Source organism: Xenopus tropicalis, chromosome 8 (assembly GCF_000004195.4).
Source record: "Xenopus tropicalis strain Nigerian chromosome 8, UCB_Xtro_10.0, whole genome shotgun sequence".
Taxonomy (NCBI): domain Eukaryota; kingdom Metazoa; phylum Chordata; class Amphibia; order Anura; family Pipidae; genus Xenopus; species Xenopus tropicalis.
In genome coordinates, this window is record NC_030684.2 from 22,900,370 (window position 1) to 22,912,676 (window position 12,307).

Here is a 12,307-nt window from a genome sequence, read left to right on the forward strand (position 1 = left end):
CGGAATCAGAACCAATTAACACATTAGGGAACAATGAACAAGGCTTGAAGTAAGATGCCTCATTGGTAAGATGCTTCAATTGGTAAGACAGGTTCATTTTTCCAATAAGCCAATAAGAGTCAAGAGAAGCCCAATTTGATTTACTGAATATACATTTATTCAGAAAGGAAAACATATTTCCAATAAGTTTAAATCATTTTGGAAACAGAATGGAAAGTGTAGCTCCCCTGACCTGTGATAACACCCAATAAATTAGAACCCACCCTACCCCGTTAATAATTCTCTGATCAGCTGACAGACCCGCTTCTATAGAAGCTCCATCATTTTATAATACAGTATAACCATTAGCCTGCAGCCAAAAACGCTGCTGGAGATCCGGTGGCAGTTCCAAGAATATACAAAATGTTACACACGTACACTATGTACAGGGAACACTTCAGCTTAGGGGGAGCTTGAGGGACCCTCTTACCTACCCCTGGTACAAAAGAAATACTCACTGGGTCACTATGAGAAACCTGCTCCTTTCCTCCACTGAAAGTACTAGAAAAGCCCAGCCTATACAAGTCTTCTGCCCCCATGTGGCGGCCCATACAATGGGAGCAATTCAAAGGAATGCAAAGGGATATTAACCCAGGTCAATTAGGTTAGAGAACTGGGTTATGGTAGAAGGCAAACTGCTGACGGCAATTAATCAGCTGTTAGTTATCTAATGAAAGTAATTATTTGATTGGCTGCCCCGGGTTCAAGTGCTACGGCAAACTTGGCTGGGTTAGTGTTAGTGCATGACCCTGGATAATTGTAAAGCTTCGCTGTTAAAGGGGACATGAAACTTAAGCAAAACAGCTCAGTGTGCCTGTTCGCAATTTACAATATTAATTTTGTTGTAGATTTTATGATATGAGCAGTTTGATGCTGCTGCTATCATGAATGTGTAACCCCCTGTCGGCCCTGGCAGAACAGCAACAACAGCTTAATATACTGAGGCAGAAAGGGTCTATTGCTCCTGTCACACTGTACAAGAGAGCTGAGCAGGGAAGCGTCAGCAAACACTTCCTGCTTCAGTAAAATAAGTTTTTGTGGGTAAGCTGGGGCCGGCAGTCAGAGGTGGGTTGAAAGTGGATGGATGTTTTGGGAGGGTAAGGAGCAGAAGCACAGCAGCAGGAAGAGCAAGAGGGCTGAGCAGCATACTCACTCCCACACCCCTTACAAGCCAGGCCTTCTGTATTACAGTATAGACATGAGCAGGCTACGTGCAGACCCCTGGTGGCTATTTAGATTAGGGGGATTAACCCGTAAGGAGGCAGGTAGTCCTGCTCCAGGTTTTGCCCAGGTGTCAGTGCTAATCACTGTCCGATGATTTCCTCTAGGGTCTCACTAGAGACATGGGGGGTCCAACTCCTAGAAACAGGACACTTTGTGTCACAGTGTCCTGCCTTGTGGAAGGTGGAGCTTAGCCCCATACGTTCCCTGTGTTCCCTGAGATGACCGCTCTGGATAGGGCAGCTTTTGCTGCTCTATCCAGCCGGCGCCTGGGCTAAAAAAAACTGGAAACATTGTTTATATCATGAAATCTAAATGAATGTAAATAGAAAAAGTGTTCAGGGCACTTAAGACACTGGACATTGTCATACAGTAGGGTCCATGTCCCCTTTAAGCAGAGAGGTGCAAATTCCACAGGATCTCAAGGTGCACGGTGCACTGCAGGGCAATGATTTTTTTAAATATGCAATAAATATGGTTCAGCTTGTGTAATTGCTTGTCAGGGTATTATTTATCAACTGCTCAGGTCTATGTCTTCTGCTACTCCTTATATAAAAACAAACACGGAAGAGAAACCCCCTTGTGCCTTTTATGAAGCTGGACTGTACTGGTACCACCAGACTGCAGAGCTGACTAACAACGGACTGGGTCCAGTCTTGCTTTTCAGTCATCAGCAGATAGATCACTAGCATTCTATTAAAAGAACTGACTTTGGATACAGCCTCTTTAACCTCCCTGCACTTCATCTTATCACTTTCAAAATATCTTGTGTTCTGCCCATTTCTCAGCTTTCTATGTAGAATGTATGGTTCATTTCTGCAGATGTTAAAACAGTCTAAAATCTCTTCCCACGCAGGTCATGGATATTGGATGGGCTCAATGCAAGGGAAGAGATTCCATGGGCTGCATAGTAACATGCAACGCCCATAGCCTGCCTTTAGCCAACGTTCTAAAATAAAGTTCTAGAATAAGCACTCTTTCCTGGAGTCACAAAGGATTCCTTATACAATCTCTTCTGCTCTGCCAGCCTGAACAGTTTATTCTACGTCGGGCACCTTCGCCTTTACACCAGTCAGGTACAAGACCAAGGATTAAGGACTTGAATCTGCAACAGTCTAACTCTCCACTTCATTCCCAAACCACCATTCCTCCTTGCTGTCAACATCATACCAAACAGTAGTGCTTCAGATATGTACAAATAAAAATAAATTCTGGAAATTAGAGCGACTATTCAAGTGGATGTGGTTGAGCCCCTCCAAGGGGAGCAGATGGAAATAGCAGCTTATTACTAGAGCCGGTGCTGAATGGTACAATCCATTGGCCTGGGTGGAAGGCAATACTGCACATTTCCTGGTTCACAGATTATTCACTGAGCCCCATTCAGCGCAGGAAGGCAACAGTTCTCTACATCCATCCCACTAACAGCCAATCTCCAGCCCTCCCCCATCCCAAAGTAATCACTTCTAATGTGTCCTTGGAGAAAATGAATTCCAGCACAAGAAGGTGTTGGCATGGAAAGGAGGAGGGTTGGGCAGATCGGTCAACTCCTCCCCCCCCTCAAATCACCATAATTCGGACCTCGTCGTTCTCGTCAGCACGGTAGAAAAAGGGGATGCAGGGATTTTGCAGCAGGGCGCTGGGCCGTTCCTGCGGGTTCTGTATCTCATGCAGAAGTTGCATAATTTGTTTAGTGGTTGGGTCTTCTGATTCAGGGCTCGGGTTTGGTCCTTCCTGAGGGGCTGCCAAATGTGACAACAACTGGACTTCCTCCTGTTCCCCATCCTCTTCTAAGCTGACTTCCTCCAGAGCTACAATGAGGCAAAATGTGGTTAGATAAATAGCAGAGAGAGTATGAACAGCAGATGTAATGAGTGAGAAAGCAGCAATATCCAACCTTGCTACTAGAGCTATTAGAAAACAGAATTAGATATATATCATAATATATTTCAGTTTAGATATCATATATATTAGATATTTCAGTTTAGATATCTGTTATATCATAATATATTTCAGTTTAGATATCTGTTTCAATATCTGTTTTTTTCAAAGCGGATTCAGCACATAAGGCTATCAAAACTACAAGAAAAAAAAATTAAATAAAGATGCTAAACTCTGCAAGCAACCCACACCTCACCCTAGGCTGCCCGCCATTACAATAGACTACAACACCCTGCTTGCTTGTTTACCAACACCAACCTGTCTGTTCCTAGCACCCTCTTTGTTTACAGACGTCTGCCTGCTCAGTGCCAGACCCCATGCTCAACACGAAAAACTGAGCAAAAAATACAGAATGACCCTCCCAGCAGTCCTACTACTAGTTCCATCCCCCTAATCCCTCCCTCCCCCAGGCAAATTTAGCACAATATTTGGTACATGTATGCCTGCTGGACTGTCCCAACTGATGGGGATTAGTTAGCCAATTGGACAGGTTGGAGTTGGCCAATGCATGGTGTATAAGCAGATGAGGAAGCTGCAACTGGATTTACAAATAAATGTAAACACCTACATTACTTAATGTATATTGGAAAATTGCTTAGAAATACATTTTTTCCTATTAAGCAAAAACAGATCTGGATAATAGCTTGATTGACTCACCCACAACCCCTGCTGCTGTTGGCTTACCTCCATTTTCTTTTGCCTCAAGTGCCATAAGATTTTCTGCAGGGAACTCTGGGGAGCCTATGTGGGGACCCTGGGTGGCTTCCACAAACCTCCGGTACCACTCATTGCGCTCAGACACCAGCCTCATGACCAGGACTTGCAGTTCCAGCAGCTTCGCCTACAAATAAGAAAGATGCATAACTGAACGGATTCTCCCCTGGAAGGCTGACAGGTCTTCCCCTAACATATCTTCTTAGACACTGCTAGGCCTAACACCCACCTTCATCTCTTCCTTGTCCTGAGCCAGTCGGCTAATGTACTCCTCCTTTTCCTTGTGACGCTGCTTCAGTATAGCTCTCTGGCTCTGATAAAGTGCAATGTATTCACCTAGAGAATGCACAAATGTTATTCTGAGCCCATCATTACTGATATGCTTTGCGTTGGGGCTGAAGGACCGGACAGCATAAAAGCCTTTTTAAACAGGGGTTTGTGGGGATATAAAGCAATATGGGCATTTTTATACAAACATGTATAGAGTGGTTGAATTTACCAATAGTGTCTGTCTCTCCTGACAGCTGAATGCATCGATGCTCCAGCTCTTCTACGCGCTCCTTCAGGTCTACCCTCTCCTGCATCAAGTCGGTAAACCGGAGCTGGAAGGGGGGAATGCGGTCAAGCAAGCAGGCTTTAACAAACGTTACACAAAAACTGAACTCCAGCTACTGCTCAGAACTGGCTGTACATACTGGCGGTTTGTAAACTTGTTATTTATCTTATTCGGCACCCCCAGGATTATTTTCATGCTTGTGTTGCTAACCCTGCTCTTTTTACATTTGATAGTGGCGCACAAGTAAAAAAGCTTGGGGGGTATTTACAAGATCCCCTCGCAAGTCTGACTAAAGACTTGTAACTTGCTTATCTACCACCGTGTACATTGCAACCACTCCTTAAACTAATGCCTTTGAGACTATGCAGACTTATAGGACATCTAACACTCCCTTTGTAGGAGTCACCTCACCCAAGGCTATCACCTAAAATGCTATAATTCAGATTGGTATCACAAAACTATACCAGAGGTATAAAGCACACATAACCACTCAGTTGAACTAATGTTTCCCCCAATTCAACCTGCTTTTGCAGATTTCCGTTCAGGGTACAAGACCCACCCAGGTTTGAGGGGTGGGTAAGAAGGGTTTGGGCATTCGGGGTGTTTGTTTATATGTCATATATGTTTCATTCCACGTGTTAATCGGTTTCCAGGGCATTATTATGGCACGAGAACACCTGTCCCATTCCAACCTCAGTCCGGATATAGACAAAGAAAATGGCTAATCACCAACAACCATCTCAGATGAAGTTCCTCTCGGTGCTCTCCTGGAATATTAGAGGATTAAACACCAAGTACAAATGAAGTCTTGAACCTCTATAAGTTGACTGCACAGCGAGTGTGGGAGCTGCTAAGTGAGTGTTGCATGTGAATTAAGTGTTTAGCAGGCGTTATAAACAAAAAGGTGTTTAAATCTAATAAGTTCCATTATGATTGCCGGTGTTACTCCGTGTGGATCTTGTCGCATGTATGTGGTCCTGGAGCAGCCGTTCCATGCAGCATTTACTTGTGAGAGATGCAGGTGGGTTTTCCTCTTGGAATCTGAGGTGCAGACTCTAAGGGGGGAACTGGCAGCACTGAGGGCAGCTGCAAACATGGGGGAGAACAGGAGGCTCACTGAGCAACCACTGGCAGGGGCCAGTGTAGTGGAGGGAGAAGGATAGTGGAGGTTAATGAGGGAGACAGGTTTGTGACAGTTAAGAGGGGCAGTAGGGGACACAAGGGTAGGGGGGCTGGTTCACAGCTTGTACAAACCAACAGCTAGCAAGTATGGAGCAGGCTGACTCTCAGAGCACCCTGGGAGCTGGCACCTCTAATACAGGTGGGAGGAAGGGAAGGAAGGCTATAGTTGTAGGGGATTAAGTTATTAGAAAGGTGGATAGGGTAATTTGTCGCAAAGACTCTACATGCCGAACTGTGTGTTGCTTGCCTGGTGCTAGGGTTCGGCATGTGGTGGAACGAGTGGACAAATTGTTGGGAGGGGCTGGGGAAGACCCGGCGGTCTTGTTGCACATAGGTACTAATGACAAAGTTAGAGGAGGGGGGACTTCCAAGGTAATTTTCTCCGAGATTTTACCTGTGCCACGAGCAACGTTAAAAAGGCAGCGGGAGCTTAGGGAGATTAATGCGTGGCTGAGAGATTGGTGCAGGGAGGAGGGCTTTGGGTTTCTGGAGAACTGGCTTGAATTCTGAATCGGCTACAGGCTCTTTGCCAGCGATGATGGGGCAGCTGCTTTGGGGGGAGAAGATGGCTAGAGGGTTGGAGGAGATTTTAAACTAGGAGTGGGGGGGGGGGGGGGGGAGGGTGCAGCGGGAAATTCTGTGGTAGACAGGATAGATGAGGTAGTGGGCATAGTAAGGGAAAATGGGGGAGGAGACTTGCTTCGGGATACTGATAATGGCAGGGAGGCCCATAAGTTGTTTAAAGGAGAAGGAAAGGCTAAGTCACTTGGGGGTGCCGAAATGTTAGGCACCCCCAAGTGACCTAGATCGCTTACCTTTTACCCCGGGCTGGTGCCCCTGTACAGAGAGACAGCACCAGCCCGGGGTAGCAGCGAGCGCTTCCTACTTCCTATTCGCTTGCGCGCGCATGCGCAGTAGAGTGAGAAGCCGAACTTAAACAAGAAAGTCGGCTTTTCACTCTACTGTGCATGTGCCGGCCCACGGATTTCGCCGGCAGAAGAAAAAGGAAGGAGGAAGCGCTTCCTGCAGGTGCCCTGGGCTGGTGCTTTTTTCTCCTAACAGGGGCACCAGCCCAGGGTACAAGGTAAGCGATCTAAGTCACTTGGTGGTGCCTAACATTTTGGCACCCCCAAGTGACTTAGCCTTTCCTTCTCCTTTAAGTGACATTCTTACACTGGTACCAGTATTAAATGTATGTTTACTAATGCAAGGAGTAAAATGGGGGAGCTGGAGGTACCAGCGTTGGTGCAGAAATATGATGTGATTGGCATTGCTGAAACTTGGTTGAACGAGTCGCATGACTGGGCAGTTAACATTGGGGGTTACATATTGTTTTGGAGGGATAGGGGCAATAGAAAAGGAGGAGGAGTGTGTCTGTTCCCTAAGCAGGAATTAAAAGCAAATATTAAAGAGGAAGTGATGGGGGTAACAGAGGGAGCTGAATCCTTATGGGTTGAGCTTCTTACAGATAGTAAAGAATCTACCAAATTAATCGTAGGGGTATGCTATAGAGTAGACCCCCTAATGTAAGTAAGGAGGAGACTCAGCTACCACCCGCAAGCACTATCCGATCATTCCCCCTTACAACTGACACTGCAGTGGTTACCAACAGGCCCAACTAAACTTTGGAGACTCTGTCCTCTATGTTTCAAAAATGATACCATTGAAGCAGCAAATACCAAAGCCTATGAGGAATACTGGATGCTTAATACCAACTCTGCCCCACAAGCAGCCTTATGGGAGGCCTTAAAAGCATACATGAGAGCGGCACTCTCAACAGCAATTTCTTAAGTGAGAGCTGAAGCCAAAGGCCAAGTCAGCCAGGAGAGGAAGAGTATACAAAAGCAGAACAGGAACATATCATTAATCCCTCCCCTCTGACCTACACCAGATTCCTGCAGGCACAACACTTCTTAGAAAGAGACAAAAGTTAGAAACTACTTGCATACATAGGTAAAGACCAATCTACCCCAATAGCTGTGGCCCAACTCCAAACAGATGAGGGCACAGAACTTACAGACCCACAAGACATTGCTGCAGAATTTGCCAGGTACTATGCAAAACTCTACACCTCAACGGCAAAATACTCAGCTACCCAATTACCAGAATATGTACATGCCATCCACATTCCCAAATTGCCCCTAGAGATTAGAACACTACTTGATAATCCCATATCACAGGATGAGATAGCGGATGCCATATCTGCTCTCAGAAAACCCCTGGCCTTGATGGCCTACCACCGGATTGGTACAAAGCCTTGAAACAACAAATAGTCCCCAAACTGATGGATACATACCAGCAGGCATATGAGACCCAATCTCTTCCCTTATCCAGGCTTTATTCGTGGTCATCCCAAAGCCAGGAAAAAAACCCTGTAAATATAGCTCCTACTGCTCCATTTCTCTACTAAAACACAGACGCCAAAATTCTAGCCACAATACTAGCCTCAAGACTCCAACGTGTTATAGTAGACTTGATACATTCTGACCAAACCAGCTTTATGCCTAGACGCTCTACAAATGTAAACCTTAGGAGACTATTTACAAATATCCATGTATTCCATACTGAAAAGGGTCTAGGACTGTAGCATCACTAGATTCAGCAAAAGCATTCAACTCTGTTGAATTCTTCGGCTTGGGAGAAAGATTTGTATGTTGGGTTAGGCTCCTCTACAAACCTCGAGCACTTGAGTTAGGGTCAATGGCTAAATCTCTCCCTCCTTCCCACTGGAAAGGGGAACAAGACAAGGCTCTCCCCAACTTTATTCACCCTAGCCATCGAACCACTGGCTGCACTGATCAGAGAAAATGAACAAATCAAGGGCCTGACATACCGTACCACTGTAGAAAAGGTGTCACTCTTTGCTGACGACCTGCTAATATACTTGGCAGATCCCAAAGAGTCATTAACCAACCTACTTAAAACCGTCGTCAACTTTGGCAAATTCTCAGGTCTACAAATTAACTGGGACAAATCCCTCCTGTTTCCCATAGACAACTTTCCCTGAAATGGGTACCCTCCTTCAAGCACCTGGGCATTGTGATTCACCAGGACACTACCCAATATGCTCAATTCAACCTTCAACCAATTATCACAACCATGACCGATGACTTCACACACTGATCCAAACTCCCTCTCACTCTATGGGGCCGTATCAATGTTTTCAAAATGATATAACTAGCCATATTTCTCTACGTCCTTCAAAACTTACCCACGGTATTTGCCAAAAACTTATTTAAGCAAATAAACAAAATTCTAATACCTTTCATATGGAATAACAAATCACCAAGAATGGCCTGGGGAAAGCCGACAGCCCCATTCAGCACTGGAGGCTTAGCCCTCCCAAACATGTACTTGTACTATCTTGTCTTGCAACTGTATTACCTACTTTGATGCTTCCTCCCAGATCCATACAATCCAAATTGGCTTTTACAATTACTTAGTTTGGAATCCATAGCTGGGCTTCAAAACTTCATATATAGTCACATAAACTACATTGTCCCTCTGCCCCCCACACTGCTCACCCCATACAAAGCATGGCAAATGGCTACTAAGCTCCTGGGCAACACTCCGCCACTGCTCTCCCCTAAACTCCCCCTATGGGGCAACTCACACTTAGATCAGTTTAGAAAACTCCAAAACTTCATATTTTGGCCTCGAATAGGATTGAAATGCCTTGGGGATCTTACCCTAGACACAGGTTTCCCCTCCTACCAAGACATCTCCCAAAAATACACCCAACACCATATTTCATTCTACCAATACCTAACAACTCAGACATGCATTCAAGGCCCAATTCTCATCTCTCCAACCAGCAATCCGTATCACTCCACTAGAAGAGACCATACACTCACCAGACAAAATTTGCCTTCTGGGTGTCTTGGGCGATATCATTCCAACCAACTATGCTTGCAACAGATAACGGTCATTGGATGGGAGCTACCTTACCTAGTGCCCCCCTCATGGCAACAGCTAGTCAACAAGTCGATACCACTTATAAAACTTACCTCAGAGGTTAAGGGTACCCAGAACTAATTTGAACGTATCTGGCCACCCTGGTTGGACTTAACTAACTATACTTACTCCAATGACTCTAATGTACATTTTAAAGACCTGGAAACTAAACTTATACTAATGTTGAGGGTCCCTTGATTAATGTATACAAACCATAGTATTACATGCTCAGGGGACAGGACTAATCAGTGAATGTACTATGTAGGCATTACTCACCTGTAACTTCTCCATGGCACTTTGCAATGCATCATACACCTCTCTGGGAATGCTGTCCATACCGAGATCTATGGATGGAAAACAGCACACTGGTATTTGCATAATGGTTCCAGTTTAATACAAACCAGTGGTACCTATAATTTTTACAACTAAAGGAGCATAATTAGAAATGGCCCAATCTTATCTTACAGCAGTGATCCCCTCCACATAGGGGCTACCAATTACCCAATAACAGCCTTTATTTGGCACCCCAGGTACAAGTTTCATGCTTGTGTTGCTTCCCAACTCTTTTTACACTGAATTATGATTTAGGAATAAAAAGGTTGGGGACCCCTGCTCTGCAGGTTGCAATAGGGATACTGGCAAGCAGTTAAACATGGGTGAGATTCACAGGTCAAGGCTGGAAGGCAGTCTGCTCTTTGATCACTTCCTTGTTTCAGGCCTGGGTCAGGTTATGGAGTGTAATGATTAATGGTAGGCCTAAGTGGGTACAAATATTTATTGTGGCTCCCCTATTAGAACAATGCAGTTCTCTGCTTCTTTGTAAAGTGGCTAAAAAAAAAGTTCTATTTTGGGGTTGATGGATTAGGTAATGATAACTGAAAGCAATTGCTACAAGTTGGAGGCATGGGCATTAGATGCAGTATTACCTGCTGCATGATGCATGGTCCCAGATGACTGCTGCCGCCTTATTTCCGATATCTGACGCAAGAGACCTTGACAGTACCGCTTTTGTTCCGCCAGCTGTCTTTCCGTTTCTTCCCGTTCCCCTTGCACCTTTGCTATGGCTGTGCTTATAAATGCTACCTGCAGGAAAATACCAGGTTGGTGAAAGAGGATCATTAAAGGGGGTGGTTAACCATTACGTATGTTATAGAATAGCCAGTTCTTAGCAACATTTCACTTGGTCTTTATTCATTGTCGTTTATAAATTATTTGCCTTTATCTTCTGCTTTTTGAGGCTACAATTTTACTGTTATTGTTATTTATTACTTAGCTTTCAGTTTAGACCCACTATTTATATTCCAGTATCTCATTTGAACCACTACCTGGTTGCTAGGGTGAATTGGACCCAAGCAACCATATAGCTGCTAAAATTCCAAACTGGAGAGTTGTTTAATATTCAAAAACACAAATACAGGTATAGGATCTGTTATCCGGAAACCTGATATCCAGAAAGCTCCGAATTACGGAAAGCCTGTCTCCCATAGACTTCAATTTCAATCACATAATTCAGATTTTTAAAATTGATTTCCTTTTTCTCTGTAAAAATAAAACAGTGCTTTGTATTTGTTCCCAACTACGATATAATTAATCCTTCCTGGATGCATAATAATCCTACTGGGTTATTATTAGTGCTTTATAGATTTTTTAGTAGACTTAAGGTATGAAGATCCAAATTACAGAAAGACCAATTATCCAGAATACCCTCGGTATCGAGCATTCTGGATAACAGGTGTTATACCTGTAATACAAAATGAAGACCAGTTGCATTTACAGTTCCAGAATAGCACTCACTACAACATCCTAAAAGTTAATATAAAGGTAAACAACTCCTGTAATAGGAAGACTACAAATACAGGATGGATCAGTAGAGCTTAAAAACTTTTGACACTCACCATCTCTTCTCTGTTTTCAAAGTCCTCAGGGATGTCCAGTGAAGTCTTTAGAATCTCATCTTCATACACTTCACTCTCCACTCCATCTCCTGGTAGTTAAATATATAGGGGTGAGATTTACGTCACAGTGCAGGAGAACCAATATCAGTGCTATAACAGAGCACAGCTCATGCCTCACCTTCCATCCTATTGAGCACTCGGCTGTCTGGCTCACTCCGGATCTGTAGCACTTGCGCTCTCAGCTCTTGGTTTTCTTTAGTGAGAAGCTCCAGGTTTTCCTGAAATACAAAAAAAAAAATATTTACTATTGCAGGTATGGGACCTGTTATCCAGAATTCTTGGGACCTGGGGTTTTCCGGATAAGGAATCTTTCTTTAATTTGGATCTCCATATAACTTAAGTCTTTTAATATTGAATAAACCCAATAGTCTTGTTTTGCCTCCAGTAAGGATTAATTATATCTTAGTTGGGATCAAGTACAAGGTACTGTTTTATTATTACAGAGAAAAAGGAAATCATTTTTTTTTAATTAGAATTATTTGCTTATAATGTAGTCAATGGGAGATGGCCTTTCTGTAATTTTCTTTCTGGATAAGGGATCCCATACCTGTATACCAATTTAGTTCAGTATTTTTTATACTTATTTATGTACTGTGTGTACTATTTTCTAATTTCCTTATCTCTTCCACAAGCCACTCGAGGAGGAGCTGTAGAGTAAGTAGATCTGATAAGGCTGAGTTTTTAGCATGGGTTCCATTTAGTAAAACTAAAGGAGCATCATCAACATCAATCTGTATCTGGGTGATTT

The 12,307-nt window shown here is 43.9% G+C and overlaps 1 protein-coding gene across 4 annotated transcripts in view; it reads right to left on the reverse strand.

Annotated features, from left to right (window-relative positions):
• Nucleotides 1-134: 134 nt before the first annotated feature.
• golga2 (golgin A2) overlaps nucleotides 135-12,307 on the reverse strand; it is a 47,207-nt gene continuing 35,034 nt past the window's right edge. For all 4 annotated transcript variants that reach the window (XM_012969096.3, XM_002935507.5, XM_012969097.3 and 1 more), the window contains 8 exons: nucleotides 11,678-11,777; nucleotides 11,500-11,588; nucleotides 10,531-10,687; nucleotides 9,881-9,948; nucleotides 4,412-4,514; nucleotides 4,142-4,248; nucleotides 3,883-4,039; nucleotides 135-3,068 (listed from right to left, as the gene is read on the reverse strand). In XM_012969096.3, coding sequence (XP_012824550.1) covers nucleotides 2,818-3,068; nucleotides 3,883-4,039; nucleotides 4,142-4,248; nucleotides 4,412-4,514; nucleotides 9,881-9,948; nucleotides 10,531-10,687; nucleotides 11,500-11,588; nucleotides 11,678-11,777 — 1,032 coding nt within the window. In that variant the 3' untranslated portion in view covers nucleotides 135-2,817. The remainder of the gene's footprint in view (nucleotides 3,069-3,882; nucleotides 4,040-4,141; nucleotides 4,249-4,411; nucleotides 4,515-9,880; nucleotides 9,949-10,530; nucleotides 10,688-11,499; nucleotides 11,589-11,677; nucleotides 11,778-12,307) is intronic.